At 39.9% G+C, this 12,204-nt stretch overlaps 1 protein-coding gene across 4 annotated transcripts in view; it reads left to right on the top strand.

The window, feature by feature from the left end:
• The window catches only part of LOC128992220 (spectrin alpha chain, non-erythrocytic 1), a 125,654-nt gene that overhangs the window by 56,012 nt on the left and 57,438 nt on the right, over positions 1-12,204 (top strand). For all 4 annotated transcript variants that reach the window (XM_054415690.1, XM_054415687.1, XM_054415689.1 and 1 more), the window contains exons 12-25: positions 463-674; positions 1,369-1,546; positions 2,308-2,508; positions 2,996-3,208; positions 4,072-4,275; positions 5,050-5,275; positions 7,415-7,518; positions 7,662-7,811; positions 8,314-8,504; positions 9,245-9,436; positions 10,032-10,113; positions 10,262-10,339; positions 10,513-10,640; positions 10,945-11,182. In XM_054415690.1, coding sequence (XP_054271665.1) covers positions 463-674; positions 1,369-1,546; positions 2,308-2,508; positions 2,996-3,208; positions 4,072-4,275; positions 5,050-5,275; positions 7,415-7,518; positions 7,662-7,811; positions 8,314-8,504; positions 9,245-9,436; positions 10,032-10,113; positions 10,262-10,339; positions 10,513-10,640; positions 10,945-11,182 — 2,397 coding nt within the window. The remainder of the gene's footprint in view (positions 1-462; positions 675-1,368; positions 1,547-2,307; positions 2,509-2,995; positions 3,209-4,071; positions 4,276-5,049; positions 5,276-7,414; positions 7,519-7,661; positions 7,812-8,313; positions 8,505-9,244; positions 9,437-10,031; positions 10,114-10,261; positions 10,340-10,512; positions 10,641-10,944; positions 11,183-12,204) is intronic.

Genomic DNA, 12,204 nt, shown 5'->3' on the forward strand with positions numbered 1-12,204 from the left:
TGAATCATAACTAATACAGTATATTTTAATTAACACTATCAAGGCTAGTAAGTGTGCATTTTTACTAGACAAGTTGATCAAAACTACGGAACTGTCAACGTCAACTCATACTATAAATTTTATTTTAATTATATATTTTTTTAATCGCAACCAGAGTTGGACCTTATACTCATGATCTGTTTCATGAATAAATTTAAAGGAGTTGTTTCCTTTCAAACTATCAACCTACATATTTGAACTCACAATTTGTCTACCAAGACAAGCAATGAAACATACAATGAATAACATTTTTCACCATGCAAAAAATCAGAAGAAATAGTTGTTCATATGTCTCTACTATAACTCATTCCCTCCATTTTCAACTATTTGATGAGACACTTCACTATTCTAATTTCTTGTTTCCAATACCATTTCATCCAAGAAACATGAGTCATTTCAACCCTCACATGTACTCTGTTGCAGGTCAACTTCCAGTCCGGAGACGTTGGAGGTCACCTGATGGGTGTGGAGGAGTTGCTGCAGAAGCACAGTCTTGTAGAGATGCAGGTGACAGTGGCGATGGGAGAGACTGTGCGTCGTCTGGGCAGACAAGGGCAGCAGTACGTGACGGCTGGTCACAGAGAGGCACCTCTACTGCAGGGCCGACTGGACCAGCTCAACACTGCGTACTCCAAGTATGTTATTGCTTGAAATAATTCCTGTGGTTTTCCATCATGGTGTTAAAATCTAAAAAGCAAAGTAGCTGTACAGACTGATCCAAAAGGAAGGCTAGATAGCTGTGCTTCTATTAGTTGCCTATCACAAAGACTAAACCTAAATGGCTTCTACCAATCCTGGTCAATTAACTTTGCTTTTACAGAGTTAGAAGGCCGAAGGCCTAATTGTTATTTTTTTCTGAATATATTTTGTTTTCAGTGGCGGTTCTAGGACCTTGTCAACAAAGGGGCTTACGGGGGTTTTCTCAGAAAATTTGCTATTTTTAAAGCAGTTGACCTTTTAAAGTTGGTAACCTTTTTAAAGCCATTTTCAATGTCTAGAAGACCTGTGTTGAAAGACCTCCATTACGTTTTTATGATGAAATGTATGTTTAAATCTTTATTTTCAGAGTCCAATGGGGGGTGGGGCTTTAACCCATATAGCCACTCTATGGAACTGCCAATGTCTGTCTTCACTAAACGTGTAAGGTCCATGCAAAATCATTAAGTTTAGGTCCTGTGAATGTATTTTCGGATCTTAATTAATAAGTCTAATAGTGGCTACTTCTGTTCTTTGATAATGGAGAATACTGGTAAACTCATTATGAAAATGTAACGACAAACCCTCAACTTGTTGTCCACTGTTCAGTAGTAACAGAAGTGGTTGTTGTAGTCTGGTGGAGAGCAGCAAAGAGAGACGCACAAGGCTGGAGGACGCCAGGAAGTGTTTCCAGTTTGTCCAGGACCATGAGGATGAGGAGGGGTGGCTGGTGGAGAAGCAGAGGATCTGCAAGGCGGGTGTGTCTGCCAAGGATCTGCGTGCCGTAGTCAGCCTACAGCAGAAACATAAGGTTAGTTATAATAGGTCTTCTCAACAGCTGAGGTCTGATTCATTCCTCCAGCATTCCAATTGTCCTCAAGAGACATTTTGCTTATTTGATGATTCTCCATCATATTCACTGGTTATTTACCAATGATAGAGGTAATTACTAGGTTATTGACACAAGGATTGACAGGGTTAAAATCTATAGTAACATTTTTAAATATGCAGATTGGAAATGGACAATTTATATGTAATGTCGGTTCTTCTTTTGAGGTACCAAATGCTATATTTCTTGTGTAATTGTCAAGTAAAATTGTTGGTTTGAGAGATTTGAGTTTAAAGACAATAAACATTATTATACTAAAAAAAAACTTCACCAAGCAAATATACAGTACAGTTAAACCACTCCTAGTCATAGAATTAACTACTTCTTTTCTTTTAGAGAAATAGTATCCATACAAGTTTTTTCACACTATCTACTTCAAGCTGGCTTAGTGGAGCAGGTTTCTAGCCTTGGCTATTGTAGTATCGGACCGGGTTGAAACTTAGCCAAATTCAATTTCACATAGCTTTAGTCCACTTCAAACTCTAAGCTCACCTTTCTAGGAAAAGAATAGTTCTTTCAGCTAAAGAGAAAGAACTGATCTGTAGAACCTCATACATAAGATAATTATTATCATACCTTAGTTTTGAATGTTGAATGTGTAATAAGCGATGGTAATAATGAAATGTAAGTATATTTACAATTAATTTTATCATGATTGTCTACAAGTTGTTGTATCCATATAGGTTTTGATGGACGAAATGAAGATGCGTAAACCAAAGTGTGACAAGTTGTGCGAGTCGGGCGACAGTCTCGTGGCTGAGAAACATCCCAAGTCAGACGACATCCAGGCTCGGATACACAGCCTGCAGGAGCACTGGCGGACCCTCAGCGAGCTTGCTGCCACTCGCAAGAAACAGCTGGACGAGGCCGCTGAAGCCTTTCAGGTGCGTAAAACTTTATAACTGTCGATGATGTTTGCTAAAAGTTGGGTTTATGAAGCAATACTCAAGGTGTTCTACAAGGGATCATTTATTTAAATAATTTACCACAGCTTAAAAACTTACGTAATATCACATATTAGTAAAGAAGAAATTGCAATTACTCACTAAGACAATAATTAAGAAACAGCAAGCTACTGAATTGATCATTCTGGCAACCCAAGAACCTTATGTGAGCTGGACTTTTCACGACATAGCATTACCTACAATGGGAGGAAAATCTGAGAAGTTAAAAGCCTGCCACAATCCCTTCTAACTAGGTAGTGTCACAAATCCTTTTTTTCAACTCAGGCAAGTAGTGGGGAGCAAAATCCTACCTTACCAAGGCCAATAACATCTAAACTTAAAATTACTCTTGGTTTTAAATGGTAATCAATCTATTTTTGATAGTCAAAAATATCAAACCTAAAAACTTTACTATTTTGTTATCCAGTTCTACGCTGACGCTAACGAGGCGGAGTCGTGGCTGAACGAGCGGCTGGCGCTGGTGACTTCGGGCGACTGTGGTGAGGATGAGCCGAGCGCCCAGTCACTACTGCAGCGGCACAGAGACCTGCAAGGCGAACTGAAGGCCTACAGTGGAGACATTCAGAGCCTCAACACACAGGCCGAACAGCTGGTCACTGCGGGGATATCCACACTCAAGGTAACTGGAGTCAAAGACATCAGCTGTACATTCTACTTTACAATTAGTTCGCAAATTTTGCTGAAGAGAAAAGTCCTGATTAACCAATATTATAATTTTGTCACACACCTTTTTGTGTTCGTCAGTCGTCACCCATCGTGTTACAGGGTATATTTCAGAATTTGGTGCAGTATAAGAAATATAGCTCATCACAGTGTGTCTTTTCGACCTTTTCCAGGCAAAGCTTCAATCATTAAAATAAAACTTGTTTTGATGGCGAGTGGTTACAAAGTTCATTCTGAGATGTCAACTAATCAAAATCAAGTAGACTAAAAGGATGTAATAGAGCACAAGGGCCTGATTTTTAGGAAGATTTAAAAACTCTTTTTCTCCTTAGTTGGAAATTCTGTCAGTAACAGTGAAATATAATGTTGGGTTTATAGTGTAAAGTTCTGTGTCCAGTTTGGACTCTTTCCCAATCTAGCGTGTAACCATCTTAAAAAATCCAAGTTGAATAAAAGATAGATCTCGTAAGGGATGGGAACTGTATATGTATTGGTGATCTCTCCCTCCAGAAAAGGCAAGCTATAAATTATAAATTTTACTGAAATTTGCATAGATCATATCTTAAAACAAATCAAACAACAACATCTCAATTTTTTTTGTTCAGATTAAATAATTTCTTGAGAGTTCCTTCACAAGCAATATTTGAACCTCCATAACTTGTTAGTGAACTAGAACCTCCTTAAAGAGTACAAAATTTGAAGTCTTTAGTTATTTTTACCACAGTCTTGCTACAATAGTACTGATGTACGGTTGTATATTGTTTGAGCATTTTGTATTGTATTTCAAACACTGAAAACTTAATTACCCGCTACTTGCAGCTGCAACAAGAGCCGGAGACGGTGGAAGAGTTTGAGACGAGAGAAGAGTGGGTGAAGGAGGCGAGACTGGTGCCTCAGGAGGTGTGGGAGGAGGAGCCAGTGGAGAGGGTGGAGTATCGGACGGTCATGGAGGAGAAGGCCATTCCCCAGGTTAAGAGTCTGTACCCCTTCAGTGGCCAGGGGATGGTGATGGCCAAAGGAGAGGTAAGGACAGAGGAATCTCGGGGTTTAGGGTCATAATTTACAGTTTAATAAATATTTAAATAAGCAACTCACTGTGGTAAATCACACTGAGTTTTTGTTATGGGGATAGTTGATGGGACATAAAATATGCTATAGGTTGTCTTTCAAGTTTGGCTTAATACTAATCAAATCTTTTAACTAATCAATTTAACTATACTCTGTTCCCAAAATGTAGGCGGTTTGAGAGTAAGTTTCCCCATCACATATTTTTGCTTAATGTACAGCTGATGTTTTGGCACATCTCAGCTTTTGAGCTATCGTTTAAAGGTGGTATCAAGTGGAGGGGATAGATTTCTTGCCCTAAAACCGCCTAATTTTTTTTAACAGAGTATAGTTTCCAATCCATCAGGTTGAAAATCTATATGTTGAATCCATTAACTTGTACATTACATTTAGACAATTTATTTTATCGTAATTTTCAAACCCAGTGTTCTTAATAGTCATAGACTATGATTTTTTCCTGTGTAAATCTCTTGTCACACCGTCACTTGTTCACAAAACAAGTTCTTTTAGGTTAACAAATGGCGTAACTATTCACTCACCAAACGGTGATTTCTAAATTTTCTTTACATCCCAACTTCACATACGGTAGGCCCTACCACAAAACCTTAAAGGATGGGGTATTGTCACATAGCTTAAAGCCATTGGTTATTGGCTATATTTGAACCCTGGACCTGAAGCATGTGCTCTACCATTTCAGCTTCCTGACGACTAAAATTACAACTGTGCTTACAGGTGATGTTCCTGCTGAGCAAGACCAACCCTGATTGGTGGAGTGTGCGCAAGAGCAATGGTCAGGACGGGTTCGTGCCAGCCAACTACGTGAGGGAGGTAGAGCCCAAGGTGATGCAGATCCCCGTGAGAAAGGCAGAGAAAGTGCGAGGAGTGCAGAGGGTGCAGAAGACGAAGATGGTCAAACAGATGGTGCCTGTGAAGAAGACCATCCAGACAAAGACAACAGGTAATAGACGAACAGCTAGAGTAAGTTGTTTTATGACAGTTACTAATGGATGTTTGCAGAATGAAATTGATAGATAGAGGGTAAGCTGTCCTTGATTTTTTAATAAAATTTAATGGTTCTTGCTAAAGAAACCCCTTATCTTATTACAGTAGAACCTCTATTAACCGTCACCACAGAAAACATACTACTATAACTAGGGATGGACGGGATTGAATTTTTAGTTCGGGACGGGACGGGACGGGATTTTTATTTCCTTCCCAATTTTCGGGACGGGACGGGACGGGATTTTTTTCTGTGCATAAAAAGAAAGTACTGTATTGCAGTTACCAAAAAAGACGTACGAAATCAATTTTTACCATTTGTGGCACTGATCTATAAAAGCCAAAAAATTGGTAACAATTTACAGGTACCTATAGTAACTTGTGACTCGCGGGTCACGGGGTGATCGTCTGTATGACTCAAGGTCACGGCGCGATCATCGTCATGACTCACGGTCACGGCGCGATCGTCGTCATGACTTGCGGTCACGGCGCGATCGTCGGTATGACTCTGCGGTCACGGGGTTATCGTCGGTATGACTCCTCGGTAACGGGGTTATAGTCAGTATGACTCCGTGGTCACGGGGTTATCGTCGGTATGACTCCGCGGTCACGGCATGATAATCGGTATGACTCGCGAACACGGCTCGATGGTCAGCATGACTCCTCGGTCACGGCGCGATCGTCGTCATAACTCGCGGTCACGGCGCGATCGTCGGTATGACTCGCGGTCACGGCGCGATCGCCGGTATGACTCGCGGTCACGGCGCAATCGTCGGTATGACTCCGCGGTCACGGGGTTATCGTCGGTATGACTCACGGTCACGGCGCGATCGTCGTCATAACTCGCGGTCACGGCGCGATCGTCGGTATGACTCGCGGTCACGGCGCAATCGTCGGTATGACTCCGCGGTCACGGGGTTATCGTCGGTATGACTCGCGATCACGGCTTGATCGTCAGCATGACTCTGCGGTCACGGGGTTATCGTCGGTATGACTGGTGGTCACGGCGCGATCGTCGGTATGACTCGCGATCACGGCTCGATCGTTAGCATGACTCCGCGGTCACGGCGCGATCGTCGTCATGACTCGCGGTCACGGCGCGATCGTCGGTATGACTCGCGGTCACGGCGCGATCGTCGGTATGACTCCGCGGTCACGGCGCGATCGTCGTCATGACTCGCGGTCACGGCGCGATCGTCGGTATGACTCGCGGTCACGGCGCGATCGTCGGTAGGACTCCGCGGTCACGGCGCGATCGTCGGTATGACTTCGTCTCCTGCGTTCGCGGACCTATCGCTCACAATAACGGCGTTATCGGCACTCGCGAAGCGGAAAAATCGCCGAGGATCGGACCAAATCCCGTTCCGAAAAATTCCCGAGTCAAATGTAATCCCGTCCCGATAATCGGGAATATTTTTTTCCCGAAAAATTCCCGAAATTTCGGGACCCGTCCATCCCTAACTATAACCCAGAATGCCAATTCGTAGGCAGCGCCAACAGCGTTGCTATGCTGAGTGCATAGCAACGCTGGTGGTGCTGCCTACGAACCGACAGGCAAAGCTCTCTCAAAGTACTTAACACTTTTTACCATGCAGTTGGCATTCTGGGTTTTAGTAGTATGTTTTCTGTGACGTCACCCTCAGGACCAGGAGCATGACAGTTAAGCGAATAGACAGATAACATAAATCAAATCCCATTATAAACCTGTACAGTAAGTAGATTTAAAAGGTTTTGAAGAAAATTAAACCCTGTACAAGTGAATAATACATATTTATATTTAAATTACTTACACAGAAGAGCAATACAGAACTGTTATTTTATATGTTTTACTTGTTCAATGTTCATAACGGCGTCAATTGTGACACATTAAGTACTGTAGCGGAGTGACGAGTTACAGAGAGTGATGGTTAAAGTGTGAAAGTTGATTGAAGTTCTACTGTACTTGATATACGTATATAGTTGATTCCACTCCAGTTTATTTATTCATTATTCATTTTCAGCTTAAAATATCAATGAAGCCTGTGCACTAAATGAAAGTGACTAAGTGATTTTTGTTATGCTTTGAAAAATAGTTATTTTACAGCTATTCTAATTTCAGGGAAACCCGCCAAAAACAAGTCTGTTGATGATGATAACCAGAACGTCGAGAAACGTCTGAAGAAAATAAACAACACTTATAGTAATCTTCTGGATCTTGCAGAGGTGAGTTAGTCACATGAACACTCGTTTACATTTACTTTTTACCTCAAACCTGAGATTTGTCCCACTCATCTAGTAGGAAAAACAATTTTTAGATACCAAATTTTTAATGCAGTGGCTTCTTTTAATCCTTTTTCACTTTGCAGAAACGAAGAGCACTTCTTGAGGACTCTATTCGACTCTTTGGTTTCTACCGGGAGTGTGACGACTTTGAAAAATGGATCAAAGACAAGGAAAAAATGCTTCGCACAGAAGACAGAGCTGATAGCGTGGAAACAGCTAAGAGGAAATACGAGGTGAGACAGGTCTAACTAAGAATTTTTGTGTAAAATATTGTAATAAGTGCGGAAGTTTGAAAACAGACATAAAATAAACTTGCTGTTCCTTTTATTGGTACATCACAATGAAAAACATATTCAGAGAAGGGATTCACGCCAAAAGTCAGTTCTTAACTTTGATGATTTGAGTATACAATATTACATTAAGTCAATATCCCAATTCCTTTAGGTATAAGATGTGCTACTTTACACCATACCGCTTTTACTTGATTTACTTTTTGCAGATTTTGTCGCTCTCTGACCCCTAGTTTTTGCAGGCCATTAATATCCGTACCCTCCACTCTATCCCTAAGCACCAATTGCATCAAGGTTCCCTTTTATTCATCTACCTCCCCACTTGTATCTTTATTTTATCCATGGCCCAACTTTTTCTTCCTGCAACACCTCCTAAGCAAATTCATTTCCACCAAATTTCCAATGCTTCCTTTTTACCCAGAGCTAATAATTTTCCGTTTTACAGAAATTCCTGACTGACCTGTCGGCCAGCGGGAAGCGTGTTGAGGCTTTGGACGCAGCCGTGGAGGAGTTTGTCAGACAAGGTCACAGTCAGCTAGACAAGGTCAAGGCCAGACAGAAGCAGATACATCAGATGTGGAACCATCTGAACTGGCTCAAGGCGCAGAAGGAGAAGAGTCTGGAGGGTGCTTCAAGGTCAGTCTAGAAGAGCTTTGATGTATGCCGTAATAGTGATTGTTTTAACCAAGATAATAGTTTAGTAACTTGCCAGGCATTGACTCAAATTGAGTTATATCATACACCGCTATTAATTTAGTGGAATTGAAGCTGCCACTTGGGGAGTAGCCCTATCCATGGATAGAACTAGACTTTCCGTCCCCTCGTTAATGTTGTACCCAGTTTTAAAAATTAAATTAATTGAATTTAGCTACCAATAGAGCTAACTGAAATGACAGCTTAATGTAATTTATAGCACCTGTAATGTCACATCAAGTATCACAGTAAGACAAACTTAGGGATGAAATACGTAATAGAATTTTAGAGGCTGAAAAACCTTGTGAGTGGTTCATTAAAAATTGTTATGAATAAAAATAGACTACACTTGGTCCAATACTTTAATACTTAATACTTTAATTAGATGGGATGTCTACTTCAGTATCCAATAGTCAATTGTATAATTGCCAAACAGTGTATGCTCACTTTCTGCAATCTCTTACCATTTTCTATTTTTTGGGCAAGGGAAATTAAATTTCACCAAAATAAAAAAAAATTGCCCCAATCCAAGTGGTATAAAGAAACAAACTAAATAGTCCCTCCTACGCTAAATTAGTAACAATTACATTTTTTCTGTGTCAAAAAAGAAGTTGCAGGTTGAATTCAGTTTCCACAAACACACAAACTTTAACATGGTTTCTTAAATGCAATTGTTTGTTTAGTGTGGAGCTGTTCCACCGCACGTGTGACGAGGCGAGAGACTGGATGTTGGAGAAGATGACACAGCTAGACTCGGCCGAGGTGGGTCCCGACCTCAAGACTGTGCAGGCATTGCAACGCAGACATCAACAACTAGAGAGAGAGCTGGCCCCGGTACAGGAGAAGGTCAACCGGGTCAACCTACTAGCCAACTCGTAAGTTCTGTAGTAAATGATTTTTGATTGTTTTATTTTGTAAATTGAATATTTGAGAAACCCTAAGGTCCGTTCTTAAATTGAATGGCAGGCCTTAATAATCCTCTTCATAATTGGTGTTGTGAAAAGTTATAAAAAATACATACACAAAGATATGGACACAAATCATTTTCTTCTCATTGGAGGAATATATGGAAGCTGTGTAGATGTTAAGGCTCAGCATATGAAATGTATTTTAGTAACAATTTAAGTATAATAGAGACTATAAAATATTGTAATGACAAATCACCTGTCTGAATATGATGTTATGTGATTATTGGAAAATAAATAAATTTACAAACGTTTTCGGTCAGCTAATACTAATATGCAAACACTTGGTGCTCGTAGACTGTGAGTCATGTCTAATCACACTCCGTTAGTTTGGATGATGATTTGTGTTATGTTGATTCTAGTGTGTTACTGGCCCCTAATTAAAATAATGTTTTTTATAAATATTATGGATAAGATCAAAAACATTACAGTTATTTCAATAAGATACGTTTTTGTAATAACTCAAATTGCTAACTTTACTGACATAATCATTCAATATTTTCAGAGTAATGTCATCGTATCCGAATGAAAAACCAAACGTGAAGGTCCGACAAAAGGAGGTACAGGAAATGTGGGAGCAAGTCAAGGTAATTTCATTTCACTTCTACAACAATCTTAGAGTATTTTTTCAGATTTAGTACCTACAAAAATCTAAGAATATTTCTTGGTGACAAAAATACTTTCTTAAAATTGTTTATTGAGAACCTGTTAACAATGAAATTATTTTTTGTTTAGGACAAAGCTGTGGAGAGGAGATCACGGTTGGAGAATGCTGTTGGACAGCAAATCTTCATGAACAGTTCCAAGAATTTGGTGAGTAGCATTTCTTTGTACAGTATTTTGTTGGCACAACTGATAGGCAGACTTTTGTAAATATTACAAATTTGTGATGTAGTTTACCAACAGATTCATTAGCATGCCTGTACAGTATATTATCTGGTATCTATTATCTAGTACTGTATATTATCTTTCATTATTTTCAACAGTTAAACTGGATCTCGACAGTAAAGGAAGCCCTCAATGCTGAAGAAAATGCCAGAGACGTGGCAACAGCGGAACTCTTACTGAAGAACCATCAAGATCTAGGAGACGACATACGAGCGCACCACGATGAGTAAGTGCATTTTAACTATAAAATAATAGAATAAGTTGATTCTTGTTATGGGAAACTTGTTGCACGTAAATATAATCTATTACCGCAATTTTAGAGAACCAAGCTGGACTAGCGGAGTCTACTCTACCTCATAGTTGTTAATCACACCATTCCCAATGTTTTTAGTATATGCTATGATTATCAACCCTTAATATACTTGATCTGGTGGATTGAACGAAATAGGACATGCAAACTTAACAGTTACCAACTTCCAAAAGTTAATATTTGCAACATTAACAGTAACAGTTTTGCTTTTCCTGATCAGGTTGGTAGAGGTGAGCTCGTTGGGTCAGCAGCTGTTGACGCGTAATCCTGCGTTGACCGAGGTAAAGGAGAGGCTAGGCTGGTTGGACACTGAGTACGCAGCCACGCGGCGAGGCTACGACCAGAAGGGCGACTGGCTGAGACAGTGTCTCGACTTGCAACAGTTCAACAAGGAGGCTGACCACATAGACACAACCACCTCCAGTCACGAAGCATTCTTGGAGTTCACAGACCTCGGGGTGAGTCTGGACAGCGTCCTAGAAATCCTAGAATTTTAAATGTCCAGGAAATCACTGGATTTTGAATGTTTAGAAGATCCTGAAAGTTGGTGTGTTCTGAAATTTTTGGTTATTTCTTAGCGCTAGTATCCAATTAAAAGATGCATGTGTTTTGATTGTTATTTTTCATTTGTATGGTATAGTTTAATCGAATCTTGTAGTTTTATTGTAGTGTTGGTTCATGAATATTTGGCTGCACATTTTTCTGTACTTCAATATACTTCACCTCCACTTAAGTATTTAACGTATGCAATACTGCTTCCGAGTCTTTTATAAATCAAAATGTGATCAATTTTATTTCTAGTCTTACCGTCTCGTAATACCAATGTTTCTTCATGTATGTTTTTCATGGGGAATGAGGAGCTTGCAACTGTAAAATTTGTGGCACATGCCAGGCAATGGGGCCTAGTTCCATTATCATTACTGTTACCATGCACAATCTCTTTTCCACAATAGTCCTTCAATATTCTATCCGTTGGCATAATCTTTAAATCATAGTTATGAGTTTAACTCACTAACTGTGATCATAAAAATCATCTTTCTCGTCATAACTCTTAACCTTCTTTGGAGCATAAATTTTTATCACAGATAGTTTTTTAAAATTTTCATTTTAATCTTCAGCAACACAGTCTTTCAACCACAGTCTCAAATTTTACTATATTCAATTCAATTCAATTCAATATAGAGTATCTACAATCTTTTTATTGGTAACAAATCCCACTCCTGCTTGATGTATGTCATAATCTCTACCACTATAGTATAACATGAAATTTCCAGCGTTAATGATTCCATTAAATGGCCACCTAATTTCCTGCAGGGCTACAACATCCATTTTGTACTTTTCCAGTTCCCTGCTAAGGATGCCCTTAGCACCTGGTACCGCCAGAGAGCGAACATTCCAGCTAAAAAATTTTCCAAATCTCAAGTCCTTATGACACAGCTTAGATCGTTGTCCAATGTGATCCATCTAGTCCTATTCCGTA

The sequence above is a fragment of the Macrosteles quadrilineatus genome, unplaced genomic scaffold, assembly GCF_028750875.1.
Source record: "Macrosteles quadrilineatus isolate MER2022 unplaced genomic scaffold, UCM_ALF_1.0 Scaffold_4__1_contigs__length_99947679, whole genome shotgun sequence".
NCBI classification, from domain to species: domain Eukaryota; kingdom Metazoa; phylum Arthropoda; class Insecta; order Hemiptera; family Cicadellidae; genus Macrosteles; species Macrosteles quadrilineatus.